The sequence below is a fragment of the Apus apus genome, chromosome 5, assembly GCF_020740795.1.
Source record: "Apus apus isolate bApuApu2 chromosome 5, bApuApu2.pri.cur, whole genome shotgun sequence".
Lineage (NCBI taxonomy): Eukaryota > Metazoa > Chordata > Aves > Apodiformes > Apodidae > Apus > Apus apus.
This window is the reverse complement of record NC_067286.1, coordinates 17,615,116-17,636,638: the sequence shown is the minus strand read 5'-3', so window position 1 is coordinate 17,636,638 and position 21,523 is coordinate 17,615,116. Positions and strand designations below refer to the sequence as shown.

At 43.1% G+C, this 21,523-nt stretch overlaps 1 protein-coding gene across 1 annotated transcript in view; it reads left to right on the top strand.

Moving 5' to 3' along the window:
• Window positions 1-14,906, top strand: part of LOC127386001 (mucin-5B) — a 60,455-nt gene extending 45,549 nt beyond the window's left edge. Inside the window, exons 33-47 of the mRNA XM_051622315.1 lie at window positions 333-516; window positions 3,058-3,250; window positions 3,884-4,062; window positions 4,559-4,628; window positions 4,779-4,900; window positions 5,250-5,281; window positions 5,731-5,908; window positions 7,540-7,644; window positions 8,275-8,315; window positions 8,841-8,963; window positions 10,257-10,352; window positions 11,455-11,583; window positions 12,504-12,543; window positions 13,166-13,289; window positions 14,732-14,906. Coding sequence (XP_051478275.1) covers window positions 333-516; window positions 3,058-3,250; window positions 3,884-4,062; window positions 4,559-4,628; window positions 4,779-4,900; window positions 5,250-5,281; window positions 5,731-5,908; window positions 7,540-7,644; window positions 8,275-8,315; window positions 8,841-8,963; window positions 10,257-10,352; window positions 11,455-11,583; window positions 12,504-12,543; window positions 13,166-13,289; window positions 14,732-14,906 — 1,791 coding nt within the window. The remainder of the gene's footprint in view (window positions 1-332; window positions 517-3,057; window positions 3,251-3,883; window positions 4,063-4,558; window positions 4,629-4,778; window positions 4,901-5,249; window positions 5,282-5,730; window positions 5,909-7,539; window positions 7,645-8,274; window positions 8,316-8,840; window positions 8,964-10,256; window positions 10,353-11,454; window positions 11,584-12,503; window positions 12,544-13,165; window positions 13,290-14,731) is intronic.
• Window positions 14,907-21,523: the final 6,617 nt, after the last annotated feature.

The window sequence follows — 21,523 nt, the reverse complement described above, 5'->3', positions numbered from 1 at the left end:
GCCTGTAAAAAATGGGACAGGAGGAAATGCAATGACATTGCTTTATCTCTCTTTTTTACTTCTTGTCAACAAAAATGTGTATTTTCTACAAACATGGGAAATTATAATATAATTGAAATTTGTGTTTTTCTTCCTGATATGAGTATTCAAATATAAATTACAACATAGTAAAAAGATATCATAGAGAAATGCTTAAATGGCTGCCTTTTACAGACTTAATTTTGTGCACATGGGGTCTGAACTTTTGTTGCTCTACTTCCCAGTTGCACAAACCTTATGCCTTACTCAACAAAAGAATGTGCATAGAGACCTTTTATTTCTCTTCTTTTTAGATTTTGTTTAACAATAAGAAAATTGTTGCAGACATTTCCAAGAATGGTATCACGGTAACCAGTTCCGGCATTTACGTCATAGTTGAAATACCTGAATTAGAAGTTTATGTATCCTACAGTCGTCTTGCATTTTACATAAAACTCCCTTTCGGAAAGTTTTATAACAATACCATGGGACTATGTGGTAAGTGTCCTCATCAGCTGACAGTAATAAATGCAATCATTTTTCCTCCTTCTTTCTTTAATCACCTTTTAAACATCTCTATGTATTTGCAACTCCACTGATTTCTGATTTTGATTTTACCAAATTTATCTCTGTTTGGTGGAAAGACAGGTGGCATAGTTTGAATTTACTTCCTTTCATTCTGTTCACAGTCTGTTGGTGGATGCAGATAGACCCTTTCTAAGCCCTTCCTCTTAATCATATCAGCCCACTAGGTTCCAAAATTATAGTTCCAAAACCATCCAAGGTTTACCATCTTTGGAAGAAGGACAGGCTACTCAAGAGGAGTACAGAGATCTTATGAGATCATACAGAGAGAAAATGAGGAAGGCAAAAGCCCAGCTGGAGCTCAACTTAGCCACTGACAGAAGGGATAACACAAAAAGTTTTCATAAGTACATCAACAATAAAAAGAAAACTAGGGAGAATCCCTTACTGGATGCAGGGCGTCATTGCAACCAAGGATGAGGAAAAGGCTGAGATACTTAATGCCTTCTTTGCCTCTGTCTTCAATAGTGAGATCAGCTACTCCCAGGGTGTTCAGCCTCCTGAGCTGGGAGGTATGGACAGAGAGCAGAACAACCCCCCCATAATCCAGGCAGAAGTAGTTAATGATCTGCTTCTGCACCTGGACATGCGTAAGTCCATGGGGCTGGATGGGATTCACCCAAGAGTACTGAGGGAGCTGGTGGGGAGCTCGCTGAGCCTCTCTCCATCATTTATCAACAATCATGGTCAACAGGGGAGGTCCCAGATTACTAGAGGGTGGCTAATCTGACACCCATCTACAAGAAGGGCCAGAAAGAGGATCTGGAGAACTAGAGGCCTGTCAGCCTGACCTTGGTACAAGGAAAGATCAAGGAGGAGCTCATCCTGAGTGAGCTCTCGTGGCAAGTGCAGGCAGTCAGGGGATCAGGGCCAGCCAGCAGGAGTTTATGAAAGCGAGGTCTTGCTTGACCAACCTGATCTCTTTCTATGACCACGTGACCCAACTACTGGATGACGGGAAGGCTGTGGGCATTGTCTACCTGGACTTTGGTAAGGCCTTTGACATCATCTCCCACAGCATTCTCCTGGAAAAGCTGGTGAATCATGGCATAGACAAGTGTACTCTTCAGTGGGTAAAAAACTGGCTGGATGGCCGGGCCCAGAGAGTTGTGGTAAATGGGGTCAAATCCAGCTGGCAGCCAGTCACCAGTGGTGTCCCTCAGGGCTCAGTGTTGGGGCCAGTCTTGTTCAACATCTTCATCAGTGATCTGGATGAGGGCATTGAGTGCACCCTCAGTAAGTTTACACATGACACCAAATTGGGTGGGAGTGTCGATCTGCTAGAGGGCAGGAAGGCTCTGCAGAGGGACCTGGACAGGCTGGAGCGATGGGCTGAGGCCAGTTGTATGAGGTTCAACAAGGCCAGATGTCAGGTCCTGCATTTTGTTCACAACAACCCCAGGCAACACTACAGGCTTATGGAAGAGTGGCTGGAGAGCTGCCTGGTGGAAAAGGACCTGGGGGTGTTGGTGCACAGCTGGCTGAATATAAGCCAGCAGTGTGCCCAGGTGGCCAAGAAGGCCAAGAGTGTCCCGGCCTGCATCAGGAATAGTGTGACCAGCAGGAGCAGGGAGGTGATTGTGCCCCTGTACTCAGCACTGGTGAGTCTGCACCTCGAATACTGTGCTCATTTCTGGGCACCTCACTACAGGAAGGACATTGAGGGGCTGGAGTGTGTCCAGAGAAGAGCCAGCAAGCTGGTGAAGGGTACAGAGAACAAGTCATATGAGGAGTGGCTGAGGGAACTAGGGATATTTACTTTTGGAGAAGAGGAGGCTGAGGAAGACTTCATTGCCCTCTACAACTACCTGAAAGGAGGTTGTAGGGAGGTGGGTGTTGGTCTCTTCTCCCAAGTGAATAATAACAGGACCAGAGGAAATGGTCTGAAGTTGCAGCAGGGGAGGTTTAGATTGGATATTAGGAAGAATTTCTTTACTGAATAGAGTGATCAAGCACTGGAACACCTTCACAGGGAGGTGGTGGAGTCACCATCCTAGGATGTATTCAAGAAAAGTAGATGCGGAACTTCAGGGGTTGTGTGTTTGTGGGGTTTCTTGGGTGTATGTGTTTGGGTTTGGTTTGGTTTGATTTGTTTTTTTATGGTTGGACTCAGTGATCTCAAAGGTCCTTTCCATCCAAGACTATTCTTTGATTCCGTGATTACAGGAATGTACAAAATCTGGAGAGTCCAGACATAGACAGAACCATCTCAGTTACTTCAGCCACCAGGAGAAATGCATTAACGAACATGCCAAGTCAGTTTTTTATGAGTAACTAGCAAACTATTTCTTCTAGCCTTCTCTTCCTAGAAATAGATCTTGTGAACTCATCCAGAACCTCACATGCTCTTACCTTCTCACAAGGAGGAGAATTTCCCTCCAGGTTTTCTCTAAAAGCAGCTTCATCAGCATCAACTGTCCTCAATCTGTTATTTTGCTTTTATATTGCTACCAGGTACCTGCACCAAACAGAAATCTGATGATGCTATGAAAAGGAATGGTGAGGTTATTGAGTCCTTCAAGGAGATGGCATTAGACTGGAAAGTCCCAGATCCTACCAACAGATATTGTAATCCAGGTGGATCAGAACCAGCTGAGATTAAATATCATCACCACTGTGAGCCTTCTAATGTCTGTAAAATCATCTGGTAAGAAAAATAAGTCCGCAAGATAATTTTGTGCTTTACTATATGACTTGGGTGAACTGCTTATAGGACGTGATGAAAATAGGAAGTCTAGAATACCTTGAAAAACTGAGCAGTGAACTGAGGTGTGAATGTTCCTGACTTTGGCAGATATTTTTCAGCTGCATCACCAAATTCAGTCCTCCCTAATTAGTGCCTCTGCATGTCAGTTCAGAAGGAGACAAACAGGAATGAGCTATAATGCAGTACCTGAAAGATCTGGATGAAAAGGAACACAGAATATAGTAAGCAAACCTGTGTGTTTGCTTTTAAAATAATCTGGTGGTTTAAAACAGGATTGTCAAACATATCAAAATAAAAATGTCAACATACAGAATTATAGCTGTGAGCTGTGCAGGTGAATTTTCTTTGCAGGTATCAGTCCAACATAACATTGCTTCCTTTCAAAACATTGTAAAGAATGGGAGGTTACTCACTCTTAATACAGCTGTGCGGGCATTTTGAGTAGGAGAGCTATTTGTAGCTGTTACCCTGAGGCTTTCTTTGAGTGGGGATGGGTTTGGTTCTGAGTTGAATTCTTCCTTGGAAGTAGCCCAAGGAAGTGAAATGCCGTATCTGTCTCCTTGCTTTGCAAAGGAACCTGACCGAGTGCCATGGTGTGGTCCCCCCACAGCCCTACTATGAGGCATGTGTGGCCAGTGGGTGCTCAGAACAGCACCCCAGCACAGAGTGCCAGAGCATGCAGACATACGCAGCCTTGTGCGGGCTCCATGGGGTCTGCGTGGACTGGAGGAGGCAGGCGAACGGGCAGTGTGGTAAGCCTGGGAAAGACCTGCTGCTGGGAAAGACCTGCGGCTGGGAAAGACCTACACACCTGTTTGTGTTCCCTTACATCATAAGGCTTCAATCTTTCCTGAGCTGCTCTAGACCTGCTAAAAAGCAGGAACAAATCAAAGAGGTTGTTCCAGTCCAGAACTGGTACAAAACGTGTGGGAAACAAGCCCATAGTCTCTCCTGAGCAGCTCAGCTGAGGGGCTCTGTGATATCCTAGCAGCCGGAGCTTTGTCACTAGATGGCAACACACAGCTGCTCTCTGCCTGCTTCGCTCTGCTCTGGAGGGGACCAGTGGTTCAGAGCAAGTACTGCTGTCACAAGCACCTTGCTGAATCCTTTGAATTCCCTCTTGCTGAAGCTGCAAGGACCCCCTCACTGGGCAGGAGCCTGTGCTGTGCGGTCCCTCAGAGCGGCTGCGTTAGCATGTGTGTTCTACGGGTCGGGGCTTTCTAACCTGTGTGTTGTTATGCTCCACAGAGGCCAGCTGTGCTCAGGGTCAGCTATACAAGCCATGCGGGGAAGCTAAAAGAAACACTTGCTTCAGCAGGTGGGTGATTTCCTAAGGCAGTTTTAAAGTCTATAACTTGTAAATTGCCGAGGAAAGGTGAAGTTCACATTCCCCTGGGATTTAGGTGACTGATTGCCCTGGGGCACATTTCTGCCTCTCATTTGTTCCTGTTTATATTTAATTGTGCAGGGAGGTCGTCGTGGACACCTTCCCCTCCCAGAATAGCACACCTGTGTTTGTTGAGGGATGCTACTGTCCTGAGGGAAAAATTCTGCTGAATGATCATGATAGCATTTGTGTTTCTGCCTGTGGTAAGAAATAATGTGAATTGTGGGATGGGAAGGGGGGGTTAAGACTCTATAAATGCACATTAAGGGGGATATTCTGGAAACAGGGGAAATGGGAGAGACCTTGATACTGACCCTTTCTAGCTGGAGATGTTTCAGATTGGCAGCTTCTGCCTGTCCTTGTGCAGAAAGTGCAACTTTCAAAAGAACGAAGAGGAGGATCCTTAAGATGTTTTGGCTACACAGTCTATGACTTAGCATTCTGGATCTCTCTTTTTGTCTGTTTCTCAGATTTCAAGACCTTTTGTATTCCTGCCTGTGTTTTTTAACCTGGTTCTATTATCAATAAAGGAATCTGTAATTCATTTTATAGGTTGCACTGCGCAGGATGGGTCAGTGAAACAGGTAAGAAAAAGGAAAATACTGTCTTTATACTATAGCTGGGTACTGTGACCTACTACAAAAAATGACTGCATGAGTTTTTTCTTTGAATTCTAAGTTAAAATTCCAGTGAACTGCAATGGCAGTGGGGAGGAAACCAGCAGATTTTATTAACTCCAGAACTTTATTAATCACTTAAGTTCAGAAGCAGAAATAGCACTTTGTGGAAATAACTGTTTCCTGGTAGAACTACCAGGCTTCCCTTCTGGAAACCCATAAACCTGCAAAGGAAGGTGACAGTGAATAGCATTTTTTTCTCACTTTTCCCTTCTCCTCCCTCTGGGGTTTGAATTCTGGTTTTCTTACATAATAACTTAGGGCAACCCAGCCTTACACTGCCTTGCAGTAGGCATCCATTAATATAATGCATATTGGTTTTGCTCTCCTTACTACTATCCCTATTGTTTTCACAGCCTAGAGAGGCTTGGGAGCATGACTGTCAATACTGCACTTGTGATGAAGAGACGTTGAATATCTCTTGCTTCCCCCACCCTTGTGCTGAATCTCCACCTATCAACTGCACTAAAGAGGGCTTTGTACTAAAAAGAAAACCTCGCTTGGATGACCCATGCTGCACAGAGATGGTCTGTGGTGAGTAGACGATTCAGATGTCATGATACAGCATCATTTGCCTTTAGCAGCAATCTTCAAGTGAAATCTGGTACCCCACAGGTACTAGATTAAAATAAACACACTGGAGTGGTTGTTTCTTCCATCTACATGCCAGAAGGTAACAGAAGAGACATCCTCTGGTCCAGCTTGTATTCTAAACTAGTGCCATAAACTGCCAGATACTTACACTGAAAAATCCCTCGTGGATCATCAGGACCAGCAGGTTTCACAGGATCCTCTGGCTCTTGTCCCTTCTGAGATGAGAGGGTGATCCTTGCACAGACATCCCTCCAGTAAGAGAGGATGTGTTCATGTCACAGGCTTCCTCAAGGACTCCTGTGAAAGCTCTTGATCTGTTTTCCCTCATCTTTACATTTTCATCCTCCCAGTCCCAAATGCTTACAACAGCACAGGACCAGCCTGCTCCTAAATCTGGCCATTCCAAGCAAATATAGGATGATGCAGAACAGAGGAGCCTGACAGTGGTGGTGGTATGTTTTTCTGTTCCTCATCCCTTCATGCTGCTAGGCAGGGGTCCATTAGCCTCCTTGGATGCCTTGAGGGAGCAGTAAGCACTGCCAGGGTATTTTGCCTTGCATGTCCCAACCTTTACATCTTTGGCTGTCATCCACTGCCTCTTCATTTTTTTCACCTTCTGACTCATTTGCCTTAACCTCAGTTTGTTTCTCTGTCAGTTCTCTGAGATGAGGGTGTTTAGGTTTTTTTAGAGAAAATAAGCAGTAACAAGGACCAGAAGTATACATTTAAGGAAGAGTTTTACAGTAGAGCAAGCTTACTGTACCTCAACATGTCCCAAACTCAAAAAATGTGTGGTTCAAGAATAATAATTTTCATAGAATCTTAGAATCATTAAGGTTGGGAAACCTTCAAGATCATCGAGTCAAGTGTAATCCAACTACTACAACCTACTAAACTATATCCTGAAGCGCCACATCTAAAAGTGTCTTGGACACCTCCAGGAATGGCGAATCCACCACCTCCCCGGGCAGCCCATTCCAATGCCTCACCACTCTTTCAATAAATAAATTTTTCCTAATATTCAATCTAAACCTCCCTTGGAACAACTTTAACCCATTTCTTCTCATTCTCTGGGAGAAGAGACAAACACTGGCCTCTCTATGGCCTCCCTTCAGGTAGTTGTAGAGAGCAATAAGATCTCTCCTGAGCCTGCTTCAGACTAAACAGCCTCAGTTCCCTCAGACACTCCATGTCTAACAAGTCCTCCAGACTCCTCACCAGCCTCATTGCTCTTCTCTGGACATGCTCCAGGACCTCAATGTCTTTTTTATACTGTAGCACCCACAATTGAACATAGTACTCAAGCTGTGGCCTCACCAGGGCTGAGTACAGGGGCACGATCACTTCCCTACTCATGCTGGACACACCGTCTTTGATACAAGCCAGGATAATGTTTGCCTTCTTGGCCACCTGGGCATACTGCTGGCTCATGTTCAGCTGGCCATCCACCCTAGATCCTTTTCCACTGGGCTGCTTTCCAGCCACAATTTATTGGATGTTCAGTCTTTGTCTGCAAGTAACACTACCTGATGGGATGCTTTGGCTTAGTTTATCTCTGTTGTCTGTTGCAGAATGTGATATTAAAACCTGCATTATCAACAAAACAGCATGTGACTTGGGCTTCCAACCAGTGGTTGCTATATCTGAAGATGGTTGTTGTCCTATCTTCTCCTGTAGTAAGTATCATGTTTCCTTAAGGTGTTTATTCCTTGAACTACTTCATTTTTTTTTTCTAAATGAGTCAAAATTGGAAGTAGTAGCCTCTTCACTTCCCTCTCAGCCTTTAGAATTGGTGTATATCTTTTTGGAGGTGGAACAACTGATGCAGCTTCCCTGTAGCTAGTATTCAGTGAGTGTATGTTATTGATCAGATACAGAATGTCAGTTACATTGAACATATCTAGAAGCTCTGCTACCAAATTTCCAGCTTCACCTACTTGATCCAGCTTCCCATTGGCTCTGGTATCAGTAAGGTTGTTAACAATAAATAAAAGCTCAACTAATTTTAAATATGAGTAAAAGAACCATGAAGTAAATATGTTTTTCCATACGGAAAATACCAGGATATAAAATTACCCCCCACTTAAAGTATAGCATCTGGGCAGGTGTTACACGTGGGCTTCTGAATAACAATTAGCACAATGTGCTAATTAGTCCCCCACCCACCCCATTGTGCCAGTTAATAAGGCTAGTGGATAAGCTCACTTCTGCTCTTTGTCTCCTATAAATCACAATTCAGAGATGAGCACAATATCTGTTTATATCATTCCTAGAACATCCTTCTCATTTTGTATTTTCTGCTACAGTTCCAAAAGGTGTATGTGTTTCTGAAGGAGTTGAATTTAAGGTAAGTCTTCTTTGAGACATCTCTTTCCGTGGGTTAATGCTGCGTGAGAATTTTCTGAAGTTGTTATTGTCAACACTCACAGGAGTGGAATGGCTTGTAATTTTTTCCTGCCAGTAGTCTCATGTACTATTGGAAATGTTACTGAATAGGTAACACTAGACATGGGTAGCTTGCTTACTAAATGAGATGTTACCTGTGTTTTAGAGTCAAGAAGTCAGAATTGTGATTGAATAATAATTTTAAATCTCATTGGATGTTGTAGGATTAATTACTGGGTCAAATTGAGCAAAAATTTATGCATTAAATTAATGAGATAACATAATAATCAATATGACACATGTTCATTTTGTGATTCTGACACTGTGAGATTTAAGAGATCTGGAGGCAATAATTTCAGGAAGTTCTTAAAAAAAAAATAAGTCCCAAGCATAATAATTCATTTTTGATAGTTCAGGGGATGTGTATTTATTCTAGAACCTACTGAATTCTTGCCATGGCTGTCTCCTCTCTCCTCTATATTTCTAGCCTGGGGCAATGGTGCCTAAAAGCTCTTGTGAGGACTGTGTATGCACAGATGAGCGGGATGTTGTGACACAGACCAACCACATCCGCTGTGTTCCAGTGAAATGCCAAACCACCTGCCAGCAGGTGAGTGCTGCACACTCAGCCTCCTTGATCACAAATAACGGCTGTTGAGAGGATTTGCTGTAAAACTGGAACAGTGTGACTGCTTTCTCACTGCAAGAGGGCAGGATATAATCTTCTATAGGATTCTTTGTTAAGTTCTTTTTAGAGTGCTGATAATTTTTGCTCTAGCAAATTTAAGAGGTCACCCTTGGAAACATGCCCTGAGGGAGAAAAATTGTAAACCTGTTCAAGAGAGATCTGTCTGCTGAATTATTATGTTTGTGTCAGTCTGTTAGTGTTGCCCTCTGTCAGCTCAAAATTTAAGACTGTAAAGAAACACTGTGGTGGCTTTTGTGTTTTCAGACACTTCTCAGTAATCATGACCTCAGAATCTGCACACAAACTGTTCAGCCTTTTCCTGAATGTAAACAAAGAGTGGTTTCTTGTCTGTTCTTGCCCAGACAAAGCCAGATTCATCACCAATCCTAAAAATGGAGGAAACCATTATACTTTATCCTGAAGCCAGCCACACCCACCATGAGACCAATGAATACCTAAAGCACAGGGGACAAAATAATTGATGCATGATATTCACATATCTGACAGCAGCAATTCTTGTGGATAATCATATCAGACCAAGCACTGGTGGTAGATTGAGCAAGTAATCTTAGACTGAATGAGTTTGTTTGCCTGACTTGTGTTTTAGCCCAAAGAAGAATAACCAATGACAGGATCTTCATGGTAACTAAAGTGTCCAGAAGTCACTGTTCAATAAGGAAAAGAAATTTTCAGCTTTTCGTGTCACATTTCAAGTGTTTCTAACAGGTTTCTATAGGCAAAGTAAATGAAAGGCACTGGGGAGACCTTGTAGCAGTATTTCAGTACTTAAAGGAGGCCTATAAGAAAGATAGGGACAAAATTTTTAGCAGGGCCTGCAGTGATAGGACATGGGGTAAAGATTTTTAACTAAAAGAGAGTAGATTTAGACTAGATATAAGCCTAAATATCTAACATAAGAAGAAATGTTTTATGATGAGGGTGGTGAAACACTCACATAGGTTGTCCAGAGATGCAGTAGATGTTGTACTAGGCTCTGAGCAACCTGATCTAGTTGAAGATGTCCCTGCCCATTGCAGGGAAGTTGGTGGACTAGATGACCTTTAAAGGTCCCTTCTAACTCAAACTATTCTACAATTCTATGAAAACAGAAGACTGGCTCATTTCCTCTGCCATCTTTAGTGTGACTTTGACCCAAAGGTGCTTCATGAACAAGACATCAGGTAACATGGCTAAATGCAAAATCTATTCCCACAGGGTTTCCACTATGTGAAAGAGGAGGGTCAGTGCTGCAGCCAGTGTCGACAAGTGGCATGTGTGGCAAATTTCCCATTTGGCAATGTGACCGTTGAGGTAAGCACTCCCTTGCTCTCTACACAAGGCTGAATTATCAAAAAGACCTCAGCATTTTTTGAACCAGTGTCACAGAGCTTGAGTTTGGAAAGACCTCCAGGAGATTTAAAAATACCTCTATTTCCAAAGTAAATGTAGTTGTTTACATAGCTGGCATTTTACATTGAAACTTATACAGGAATGGAAATTGCGTTACTCCAATCCTCCTGACACATAGCAGAGAGAAAGAACTTGGAGATACAGTGCTAAGTGATCTGATAGAGCTGAAGTTCTGAAATTGCTGAGCCAGTAATCAAAAGAGGCAGTGCTGCAGTGTAGTGTGCATTGGTAACATGTTCAAGTAATGCATCATGTCTTGTGTGTGTAAAATTGTGTAGACACGTGTTGAGCCTCAGGTTAGCTCTTTGGTATCATTACAGCCTAGTTCTCCTGTGAACAATGCTGCCACTGACTATTTTCTTACATGCTATTGCTTCTCTGGAAGCTCTTATGTTCTGCCTCTTCTCTCTTTCATCGTTTTTATTCTTGATAATTTCCCTTCAAGCTAACTTCTTCTGTACCAACGTACAATTTTTATGTTTCCATGAGGAGGCTTTGCATTTATCCATTATTCTCTATCATGAAGACTTTTCTCCTCTTTCACACTTTTTGCTTTTCTTCCCCCTGTTAAAAAAAAAATATATTGTTGGAATCCTTAAAATAATTATTTTACTTTTGTGTATATTTTATTCAACATACCTTAACACATCTATATTCTGGCATTTCTATTCATACCTCTGTGCTCAATCTGCCACCAGCTTTTAAATATTTCCACCTAGGTGGCCACAGAAGGGTTTTTGTGTAGACTGGTAGGGAGTGACCATGCTACATAATTTGCTGATATGAGTTTCAGACATTTCAGCACATTCAGGGTGATGTGAACAACCCAGTCCCTCTGACACATCATTGATTGTATTACTGTTGAATTATTCTGTTTTTATTGCTATACTACATTGAGTTGGGTTTGTGGGGTTTTTTTGTGTTGTTGTTTTTTTTTCCCATTTGTTTGATTGATGTTTCTTTGTTTTGTTATTGTTTGTTTCCCTCCCCCATTTTTGTTCAGGTTGGAAAGAGTTTTAAAGTTCCATATGATAACTGTACCGAGTACATGTGTACTGAATCAGCAGGCCAGTTTTCCTTGACTAGTACAGTAAAAGTCTGCCTACCATTTGAAGAATCAAACTGTGTCCCAGTGAGTATTTTGGAGCCAGAAAAAAAAAAAAAAAGCCTACTGGAATGAGCCCTGCTTCTGGTCTGGGAGTTTTCTTTACTGCTTCAAATGATCCACTTCAGTATTTCTTGATCTTTCCGAGCTGATCTTTTTTGTTTGAAGGAAACGTGCTTTTTTTTTTTTTTTTTTTTTTTTTTAGCCCTGTATGAAGTGTTCCATGGAAGTAAAACAAAATTATTTGCAAACAACCCACACATCTTACTTGTTGTGGGATAAGCACTAGAACTTGAACGAGAAGAGTATTGGGTCAATAGCAAGGTGGGATTTTTCATCACTTGAGAAGCAGCAGTGTTACAAAGTGCAATTGAGTAAATGGTAACTCACTGTAGATGCCTGCGGAAACTGATGAACACTGTCTTCTGATGCATGGTGCATCACTAAGCAAAGAAGCAGCACATGAATGAGCAAGGGGTATAATTCATGCCCTCGCTTTCAGCAATTAGTGGTTTCCAGTAACTTGCAGAAGCTTTTGGGGCTTTGCAGCAGATCTGAAAATCAAAGCAGGGAAAAAGAAAGCCATTGACTTGGAGTACCTTTGAGGTAGGTACTGCACAGGTTAGGCTGTTCAATTTCAGGAGCAGCTCTCATTCTTTGGGGCTAGGATTTTTGGGGAGGCTTCAATAGGTCCTGCGTAAGGTCAGGCATATGTTACAGGACATCTTACCTGGCTTGTGAGAGAGAGGATATGTAATTTTAAGAAAAATCACTCCCTTACTGTTTTTTTTTAAGCAGTTTCATATGTAACTGGTGCACAAATAGGTCTGATGAGGAATCTGTGTTGGTTAGAGATGAGGAAATATACCTGAACTTTCATCATTGCTACTAGATACTTAGCAATATGTGCATCTCAACTGTTCTGTTTATGCTTACTTTCAATACAGGGGACAGTTGATGTGACTTCAGATGGCTGTTGTAAGACATGTGAGTGCATTAAATCACTGATTCTCTATTCCAGTACTCTTAGGTTCTCCCCTACTTGTAGTTGTGTTTCTGCATCCACTTAAGAGTCTGAAGTTTCCACAGACTTAGAAGACTGTTCTTGCAGCAGGAGAGCTGTTTTGTACCTCACAGCTGAGGCTGAAAATCTGCCTCATTCTTTGATCTCCTGTGTTTTTAAGTAACTGAAATAACATTAGTTTGAACTATACTCCTAATAAGAATATTTGTAGAAATTATGCTCTGTATTCCACCATCTGGAAACTGCTTGGAAAAAAAGGGTCTTTCTTCTATAGCAAGAAATTATAGATTGTTATAGAGTCACAAATGTAATTTATAGCCATTTAAAAAACCCCAAACTCTTAATGTCTCCTTTAGGTCACAGTTTAACAGTGTCTTTACATGAACGTATACATAAGTCTTCATTTAAGCTAGTCCACAAAGAGAAAAGGGCTTGGACCAGCAAGAACTCGGTTTGCTGAGAGTGCCTATTTGCACTCTTTTTTTTTTTATGCATCTAAACTGCAAAAAATTTTCCTAGCAGACATCTTTCAAAACATTTTCTCCCCAGTCTGAAGAAGTCTAACAGAAGTGTTCTCCTGCCCAGGTATCGACCTGCCCCACAAATGCAAACGTAATGTGAAAGAGCAGTATATCACCCACAACAACTGTAGGTCAGCTGCTCCCATCCCAGTGCCCTTTTGTGAAGGGACATGCAGTACCTATTCTGTGTAAGTAGAAAAACTCTCTCTATCCTCCTCCATGTCTGCTCTTCCTGGGTTCTTGTTGCCAGTGGGCTGCAGCTGTTTGACCCCATTCTGCTGTTCAAGAGGACCTAGGTATGAAACTGGGTGTGCAGAACAGCAGTCATTAACAATGTGCCTAAATGTCTTTAGTCTGACTGGAGTGCCTTATCTTAGCTAGGAAAAGAGAACCTTTCGAAAACACGTCAGCTAAATTTATTAACTAACTCTTCTTAAACATGTTCTTAAACGTGTCCTTATGTGGTTTTTGGACAGCTCTGGTGTTTAGTGGAGTTTTTTTCCCTGCTCTTTGGTCTCTGCATTAATTTTTCCTTTCCATCTTGCCAGAATGGACCTAATCCAGAATCCACTGAAGTCACTAGGATTTTCTCTATCAGTGTCACAGGATCTGGCCCTACATGCCTAGTAGCATCCTGGGGAAAGACGATGTCGCAAGCCGGTACCGGGGGGCTACCGGCTGTCAGGATTCTTTTGCGACTCCCCCTCTCAATGTGGAGGGGTTTGTGAATGAGCCCGAGGGTCACACGCGGCGCTGCCTCTCACGGAGCAACGGCCGCCGCGGGACCGTGTTTCAGGGTGGTAGCTAGAAAGCACCCGCACCCCACCACGCTCAGAAATTGCCTCTAAAGCCAAGATTTACTCCACAAACTAATAGGTTTATTAAGGGTTAACACAAACCGAGGGATGATGTTTAGGGACAATGCAGGTGTGAATGGCTACCGGGGATATCAATATGTATGTGGTGAGCAAGTGTCCTTTAGGGAGGCAATGCAAAGGTGCTTTTAAGGGAGAGGATTAAGGACCGGAGGGAGGAGGGAAGGAAACCCGACGCCGGTCCTCCTTAAGAGGTCGCGCTGTGTGTGCAAGTATGAGGAAAATGTTTGTGTGTGTGAGGTGATGTTACCCTCCGGCGGCTTGTCCAGCGTCGGTCGGTGGCCGGAAGGCAGGGCGGCAGGTCCGTGGTGTCGGAGGGGCAGCCTGCCTGCCCCGGGTCCAGCCTGAGCCTCAGCGCCGAGCGTGCCGGGGTCCCGAGCCCTGGGGTCGGGGCCGGAGCCCCCTCCCCGTGTTGCTGCCGCTTGAGAGCAGCTTCCCCGTGTTGCTGCCGCTTGGTGCTTTCTAGCTACCACCCTGAAACACGGTCCCGCGGCGGCCGTTGCTCCGTGAGAGGCAGCGCCGCGTGTGACCCTCGGGCTCATTCACAAACCCCTCCACATGGAGTTGCAAAAGAATCCTGACAGCCGGTAGCCCCCCGGTACCGGCTTGCGACAGACTGTTATAAATAAGCAGAAAAACAGATAGGAAATTTTGCTCGTCTGCTACTTAAAAGTACCTCCATTTGGAGCAGCAAATATGGATCAGTTTAGAGAGAAAAAGGGTAGCAGACTGATTTGCAAATCTCATTTCCATAGGTATTCCTTTGAGGCCAGAGAAATGGAACACAAATGCATTTGCTGCCATGAAAAAAGGAGTCACGAAGTGAAGGTGGAACTGGTTTGCTCTGAGCATGAGACAGTCCAGTTCACATATGTGCATGTAGATGAATGTGGATGTGTGGAAACAAAATGCCCAAAAAGGAAAACATGAACATAAACCGAAGGAAAATTTTCAGCTCCCATTTCATGCTTTCCCAGCAAGTGAGTAATTTAGAAAAGAGCTGTGAGTAGCCTTCAAATGCCCATGATTCTGTCTTGTGCTTTTTCCTTCTAGTATTATATGGAGTTATGGAAATTGGCTTAAGATTTTACTTTAAATATTTGTAGAATAAACTGCCTTTCAAAGAGGACTTGTTCTCCTGTTTCAGTGATGCTGCTAATGGGGCAAGGTAACTAATGCCTTTAGTTAGAATCACAGGACCACAGAGTGATACACCATAGTGGTGCATATACAAAAGTTATTACAAGACAATCTAGAGACAGCTGATGCCTTTTAAAGGTCCTACCTGAAGAAAGTGCACATTGCAAAACCATAACCACAGATACCACTTCTTGTGTGCATGCCTGCAGGGCTGTGATGTTCTCGGCATCACTGAGACATGGTGGAAGGTCTCCTAGAAATGGAGCATGGGAATGGATGGATACAAACTCTTTACGATGGACAGGCAGGGGAGAATAGGATGGGGTGCCACCCTCTAGATCAATGATCAGCTGCAGTCCATGGAGCTCTGCCTGGGGATGGATGAGGAGCTGACAGAGAGCTTATGGGTCAGGGTTAGAAGGAAGATGGGGCAAGTGATATCATAGTGGGGGTCTACTAGAGACCACCCACCCAGGATGACCCAGTAGATGAGGCCCTCTACATGCAGATAGGAGCAGCTTTGCATTCACAATCCCTGGTCCTCATAGGGTATTTCAACCACCCCAATATCTGTTGGAGGGACAACACAGCAAGGCTTCAGCAATCCAGGAGGTTCCTGGACTGCATTGATGACAATTTCCTTCTCCAAGTGGCAGAGATACCAACAAGAAAATGTGCTATGCTGGACCTTGTTCTCATCAACAAGGAAAGGCTTAATGATTAATTGGTGATTAAGGTGAAGCTCAATGGGAGCCTTGGCTGCAGTGACCACAGAATGTTGGAATTCAAGAACCTTATGGCAACAAGAAAGGTGTGCAACAAGGAAGGTGTGCAACAAGCTTGCTACCCTGGACTTCAGGAGAACAGACTGACCTTTTCAGGGATCTACTTCCTAGGGTACCATGGGATAAAGGCCTGGGCAGGAGAGGGGCCCAAGAAAGCCAGTTCTCCTGAAGGGTCTGCTAAGGCAAATGGAAAATAACGAGGTGGTTGGTGGCAACCAACATAGCTTCACTAAAGGCAAATTGGGCCTGGCAAATTTGGTGGCCTTTTACAATGGGATCACAGGGTCAGTGGACAAGGGAAGAGCAACTGATGTAATCTATCTGGACTTGTGCAAAGCTTTAAACACTGTCCTGCATGATATCCTGGTCTCTAAATTGGAAAGATGGATTAAATGGATGGACCACTTGGTGGATTAGGAATTGGCTGAATGGTCACACTCAAAAAGTTGTGGTCAATGGTTAAATGTCCAAATGGAGACCAGTGACAAGTAGCATTTCTCAGGGGTCAGTACTGTGACTGGTGCTGTTTAACATTCTTGTTGGTGACATGGACAGTGGACTTGAATGCAAGTTTGCTGATGACACCAAGCTATGTGGTGTGGTCAACATGCTAGAGGGAAGGGATGCCATCCAGAGTGACCTTGACAGGCTCGAGAGGTGGGCCCATACCAACTTAATGAAGTTCAACAAGGCCAGATGTAAGGTCTTGCACATGGGTTGGGGCAATCCCATGCACAAATACAGGTTGGGCAGAGAATTGATTGAGAACATCCCTAAGGAAAAGGACTTGGGGTTGCTGGTTGATAAGAAGCTCAACGTGAGCTGGCAATGCGCACTTGCAGCCCAGAAAGCCAACCGTGTCCTGGGTTGCATCAAAATAAGTGTGGTCAGTAGGTTGAGGAAGGTGATTGTTCCCCTCCACTTCACTCATGAGACACCAGCTGAGAGTCCAATGCTTATTGGGTTATCACTGTGTTGCAATAGGGCAGTCTGTGTTATACTTCTGCAGGATTCAATTCAGGTTGTTTTAACTAACCCCTTCTCCAGCTTCTTCCTGAGGTGATTTGTCTCACCCTAAGACTGGTGTAAGAGCCCTTGAGAAGGTATCAGTTTCTCAGAGCTGGGTATTTCAAGAGCAAGGGTAGCCAGATTTGACAGCTAAAGTCAGGGGAGGTAAATTTCATCTTTTTTTTTTTTTTTAATTCTCTTTCCATATAAATGTTGGGTGTACCTAATGATCACAGTGGGAATAAGCACATTGTAGTGTCTTTTGGAAACATGGACAACAAAATCCAACAGGCTGTTCGTGCTGAAGTAATGAATTATAAAATCATAGAACCTCCAAATAATTTGTTTAACTCTCAGTGCAGTGCATCCCCTTGGAAAGCATGTGTTGCAATTGCTTGACAGTGAGGCTCATGTATAAATTTCACATTAGCCCAGAAAATGTTCTTATACAAATCAAGTGCATGTATGCTTTTACAATGCAAAGAACAGCAGCAAAAGAAGGCATTTCTTTTTTTCCTCCTTGCTTTTCCATATGGGTGTGAAAACTTACTTGAGTGCTTTTGTCACCAGAAGACTAAACAGACTCTGTAGTAGTCAGATATGCACTCATATAAACCCTGCAAATCAATCATTCTCAGCAGGATGGCTTACTAGGAAAACAATCAGAAGCCTTTCCCATCTCTGCATTATCTTCAGGTGGGAGAAGGGCATAAAAGACAATCTAATCTTACTAGGTGTACTTATATTTCTGTTATCCTGTGTGGTTTATTGATGATGAGACTTTATACAGAAACTGCATATGACATTGATGTAAAGGTATACTTTCCTGTTAATTTTTGTCATGCATTTTCCTTTTCAGACAAGTGAAATGCTGGAAGGCATATTCCCATCTCCAGAGTGCTTTTGAACAGAGGATCATGTGAAACCTCGCATGTTCCTTCTCCATTCATAGTTACACCTGGAACTTTATTTACTCATTCAGTCCAGCATCTAACTAGCCTGTGCAATGCCATTTACAGCTTTGATGGCTGGATGTTAAAGTGAACTTGCTGGTCCTCTGTTCACAGTTGCAGAGTTCTGTTTAGCTGAGGTGCAGCCAGCAAGGCAAAGCCTCTTTAATGAGAGCTTTCAGCTTCCTCAGCTCAGAGACAATCACTGTGCCAAACATCTCCCCCGTGCACATGCACACAAATGCACAGAAACAAAAATCTGCCTGAAACCTGCTCAATCTCAGGAAAACATTATACTGGAAGCAGACATATAATAACCACTTGCAAGCTAGCCCTTCTGTCTGAGTGGCTGTGCCTCTTCATGCAGCAGCATCACTGCTTGCATAGAGTAAGCTGGAATGTAGCTAAAGTCTGTGTGTTCCTGTTCATACCACCACTAGAACTGCCGAAGTTCAACACAGGTGGCTCTTCCAGGAAAAGCTTCCCTGGAAACACTTGGTTTGACCATGATCCTCCTGCTGCTGCTGTGTGGCTGCCTCTCAAGTGTGCCCAGTCAAACACACTGTAGCCCCAGGCCATCTCTTCCAGCTAGTGACTAGTCTCTGAAAGTTAAACATTTCCCTGGCATAACTCCAGAAAAATCAGTGGCATTGCTCCAAGTACTGTTTCTTCCTCTTTCATGAATTCTTTACACCAGCATCCATTTCAATAGGGTAACCCCAGGAGAACCAGCATTTAGCTGAGCCAGTTGAGCCAGGGCTCAGCTGGTTTCAGCCTGTAGCCATTCTTTTCTTATCATGCAGGGATGGTATTCCCACTCACTGAACAGTTCTGAGGCTACAAACCAGGAAGTAGTCTCATATTGCTAAAATAAATATTTGCTGGAGATACTGCCTTGTGTCAGGTGGGCAAGTCCTAAGACACTTTATCATGTCACTGGTGTGCTCTGAGTCTGGGTTGCTATTACGAGGTGAACTCTGACTTGCTCATTGGTTTGTAGCTTGGAAAGGTCAGTTCCCAACACTGCTTTGACGTAGTTTAGCTAAATTTGTGTTGGCTTTTGTTACCAATTATTGGTGTTTGCAAGAAGGAAAAGAAAATTGAAAATATGCTCTGGCTTCTTATTTTGGGAAAGGCACTGTTCTTTTACAAACTTTTCCACTGAGCAGATCCCATGGCTGTGGAATGGGACCTCTAGTGTTATCTATGGTGTGCTGTATTGATATAAATCTATTCTGGTATCTAGAATCTCCAGCTGAAAACAAAGACTGAACTGTAAATGCCCTCTAATACAGAAAGGATTGTTTAAAAGAATGCTGCACCTATTTTGTTTCAGCACACCGACTTAACAATTGGAAAGTTGCAGTGTAAACATGAAAAAATTGTCTAAATATCAGTCAGGAAAGTTATCTGATTAGTAATGAACCAGAAAAGAAAATAATATGGCAAATTCAAGGGATCATCTTGCAGGTAAGGGGGAGACCAAGCACTGAGTGGTCTGAGAGCTGTCTGACTTACACAGTTTAGAATGCCCAAGTACAGGTTCTTGGACTTTTTTGTATTTCCTTTCTCTTCTAAGATAAGAAAAAAGGTAGGCCTTTGTTTCTTTTATGTGATTGTAACTCTTAGCATTCATAAAGCCTTTTTGCAGTAGTATATAACATGTTATTTGCAACTCTGAAGTGGCTACACTTGCTTTTGTCAGGCATCCCAAACATCCTTTAGGAGAAAAAACTGACAATTTTCCAAAGACACCAAGACAAAGGTATCAGTTGTGAAAATCTTTCTGGTTTTTACACTGCAAAGGATCTGATTATTCAGTATCTTTAGGGCAACAATGGACTCTCAGTTTTCCTTGTACAAGTCTATTCTCACACCCATTTGATTCTTTGACAACAGTTACTCTCAGGAAAGCAACCCCATCAGCGGTGTACTTAGCAATTGGCTTTGTGTCAAAACTAGGCCAGAGTTTGATCATGAAGCTACAGAGAGTTTGTAATTTCTTATGCACTTTTCTCTACGTCTGAAGACCCACTTTTCAACAGTAGTCTCTTAAATCAGTTTCATTGATACTCACTGGCTTTAATTTAATGATTTTTTAATTCAAAGTGAATCTCTCCAGTGGCTTCCTGTAACTGGAGATGGATGCCTCTGTTTATAAACATCCTTGTCCCACTCGAGCTTGCTTTCTGTGAAGACCTGTTTCTAAAATACCCTTCCTGTTGGAAAGAAAACTATTTAACTATTGACCCTCCAGGTGATCCAGTCTGGTTAGGTCTGCTATGAGTGAAGGAATCAGGGAGTCCTGGGTGGGTAGGCTCTGGTTCAGCCCATTTACCTAAAAAAACCCCACAAAACAACAACAAAAAAAGTATGTTTAAATTAGGACTTAAGCAACTGTTGTCTTTCTGTGTAATTATTAAAAACTGCTACACCTCTTACCTGAGAGCTCAACTGTCTTTTGGAAATGCCCCCACTTCTCCCATTTTTTACCTCATAGGCAGTGTAAGGTAAGTACAACCCTGTCTCATCTAAATCCTTCAAAACAATGTAAGAAGTTGATCCCAAATGCCAATTTTATATATTTGTAACAGGAAGCACCAGGTATTTACCATAAATTCTGCCAACACTGTCCCACCTTGAACATCTCAGCCATCCTCTGGACTTCCGGTGAAAGACCCTTTTACCCTGATTTCTAGTAAGAATGATATTGAGAACAGTTTCATTGTTTTTGGTAGGTTATTTAGCAAGGGCATCATCTCACCTTCAACATTCATAGTGGTCTTGTGAATTTTCCTTTTATTCCCTTTTGATTTTTTAAACGTGGTCCTTAGTCACTGATCTCATTCTCAACCCTGACAGAGTGATTCACTACACCAGCGTACCTTAGTATGACTCCAGCAAAATAAAGCTCTTCAGAAGGGATAGGCAAGGAAGGAAGGGTGGTGGGGTGGCCCTGTATGTGTTCTAGTACTTAACGATAGTGACAATTGGGTTGAATGTTTATGGGTGAGAATCAGGTGGAAGGCCAACAAGGCAGACATGGTGGGAATCTGTTATAGACTACCCAACCAAGATGAGGAGACATATTAAATATTGTATAGACACCTGAGAGAAGTCTTGTGATCACTTGTCCATGTCCTCACTGGGACTTCAGTTTATAAGGTATTTTCTAGAAATACGATGTAGCAGAAAGAGAACAGTCCCAGAGATTCATAGAGTGTGTGGAGGATAACTTTCTGACACAGCTGGTGAGGGAGCCAACTAGGAATGGCACTCTGCTGGACCTGCTCTTTGTCAACAAAGAAGGACTTGTGGAGGATGTGGTTGTTAGAGGCCATCTTGGACCTAGTAACCATGAGTTCTCTATTCTTCGAGAAGGGAGGAGGGTGGCCAGCAGAACTGTCACCTTGGTCTTTTGGAGGGCAGACTTTGGCCTGTTTAGGAGAGAGGTTGACAGAGTCCCTTGAGAGACAGTCCTGAAGGGCAAAGGAGCCCTGGAAGATGGGACATTCTTCAAGGAGGAAGTCTTACAGGTGCAGGAGCAGGTCCTCCCCTGTGCTGAAAGATGAGCTGCTGGGAAAGACCGGCCTGGCTGAATAGAGAGATATGGCTGAAACTCAGGGAAAAAAGGAGTTGATGGGCTTCGGAAGAAGAGACAGGC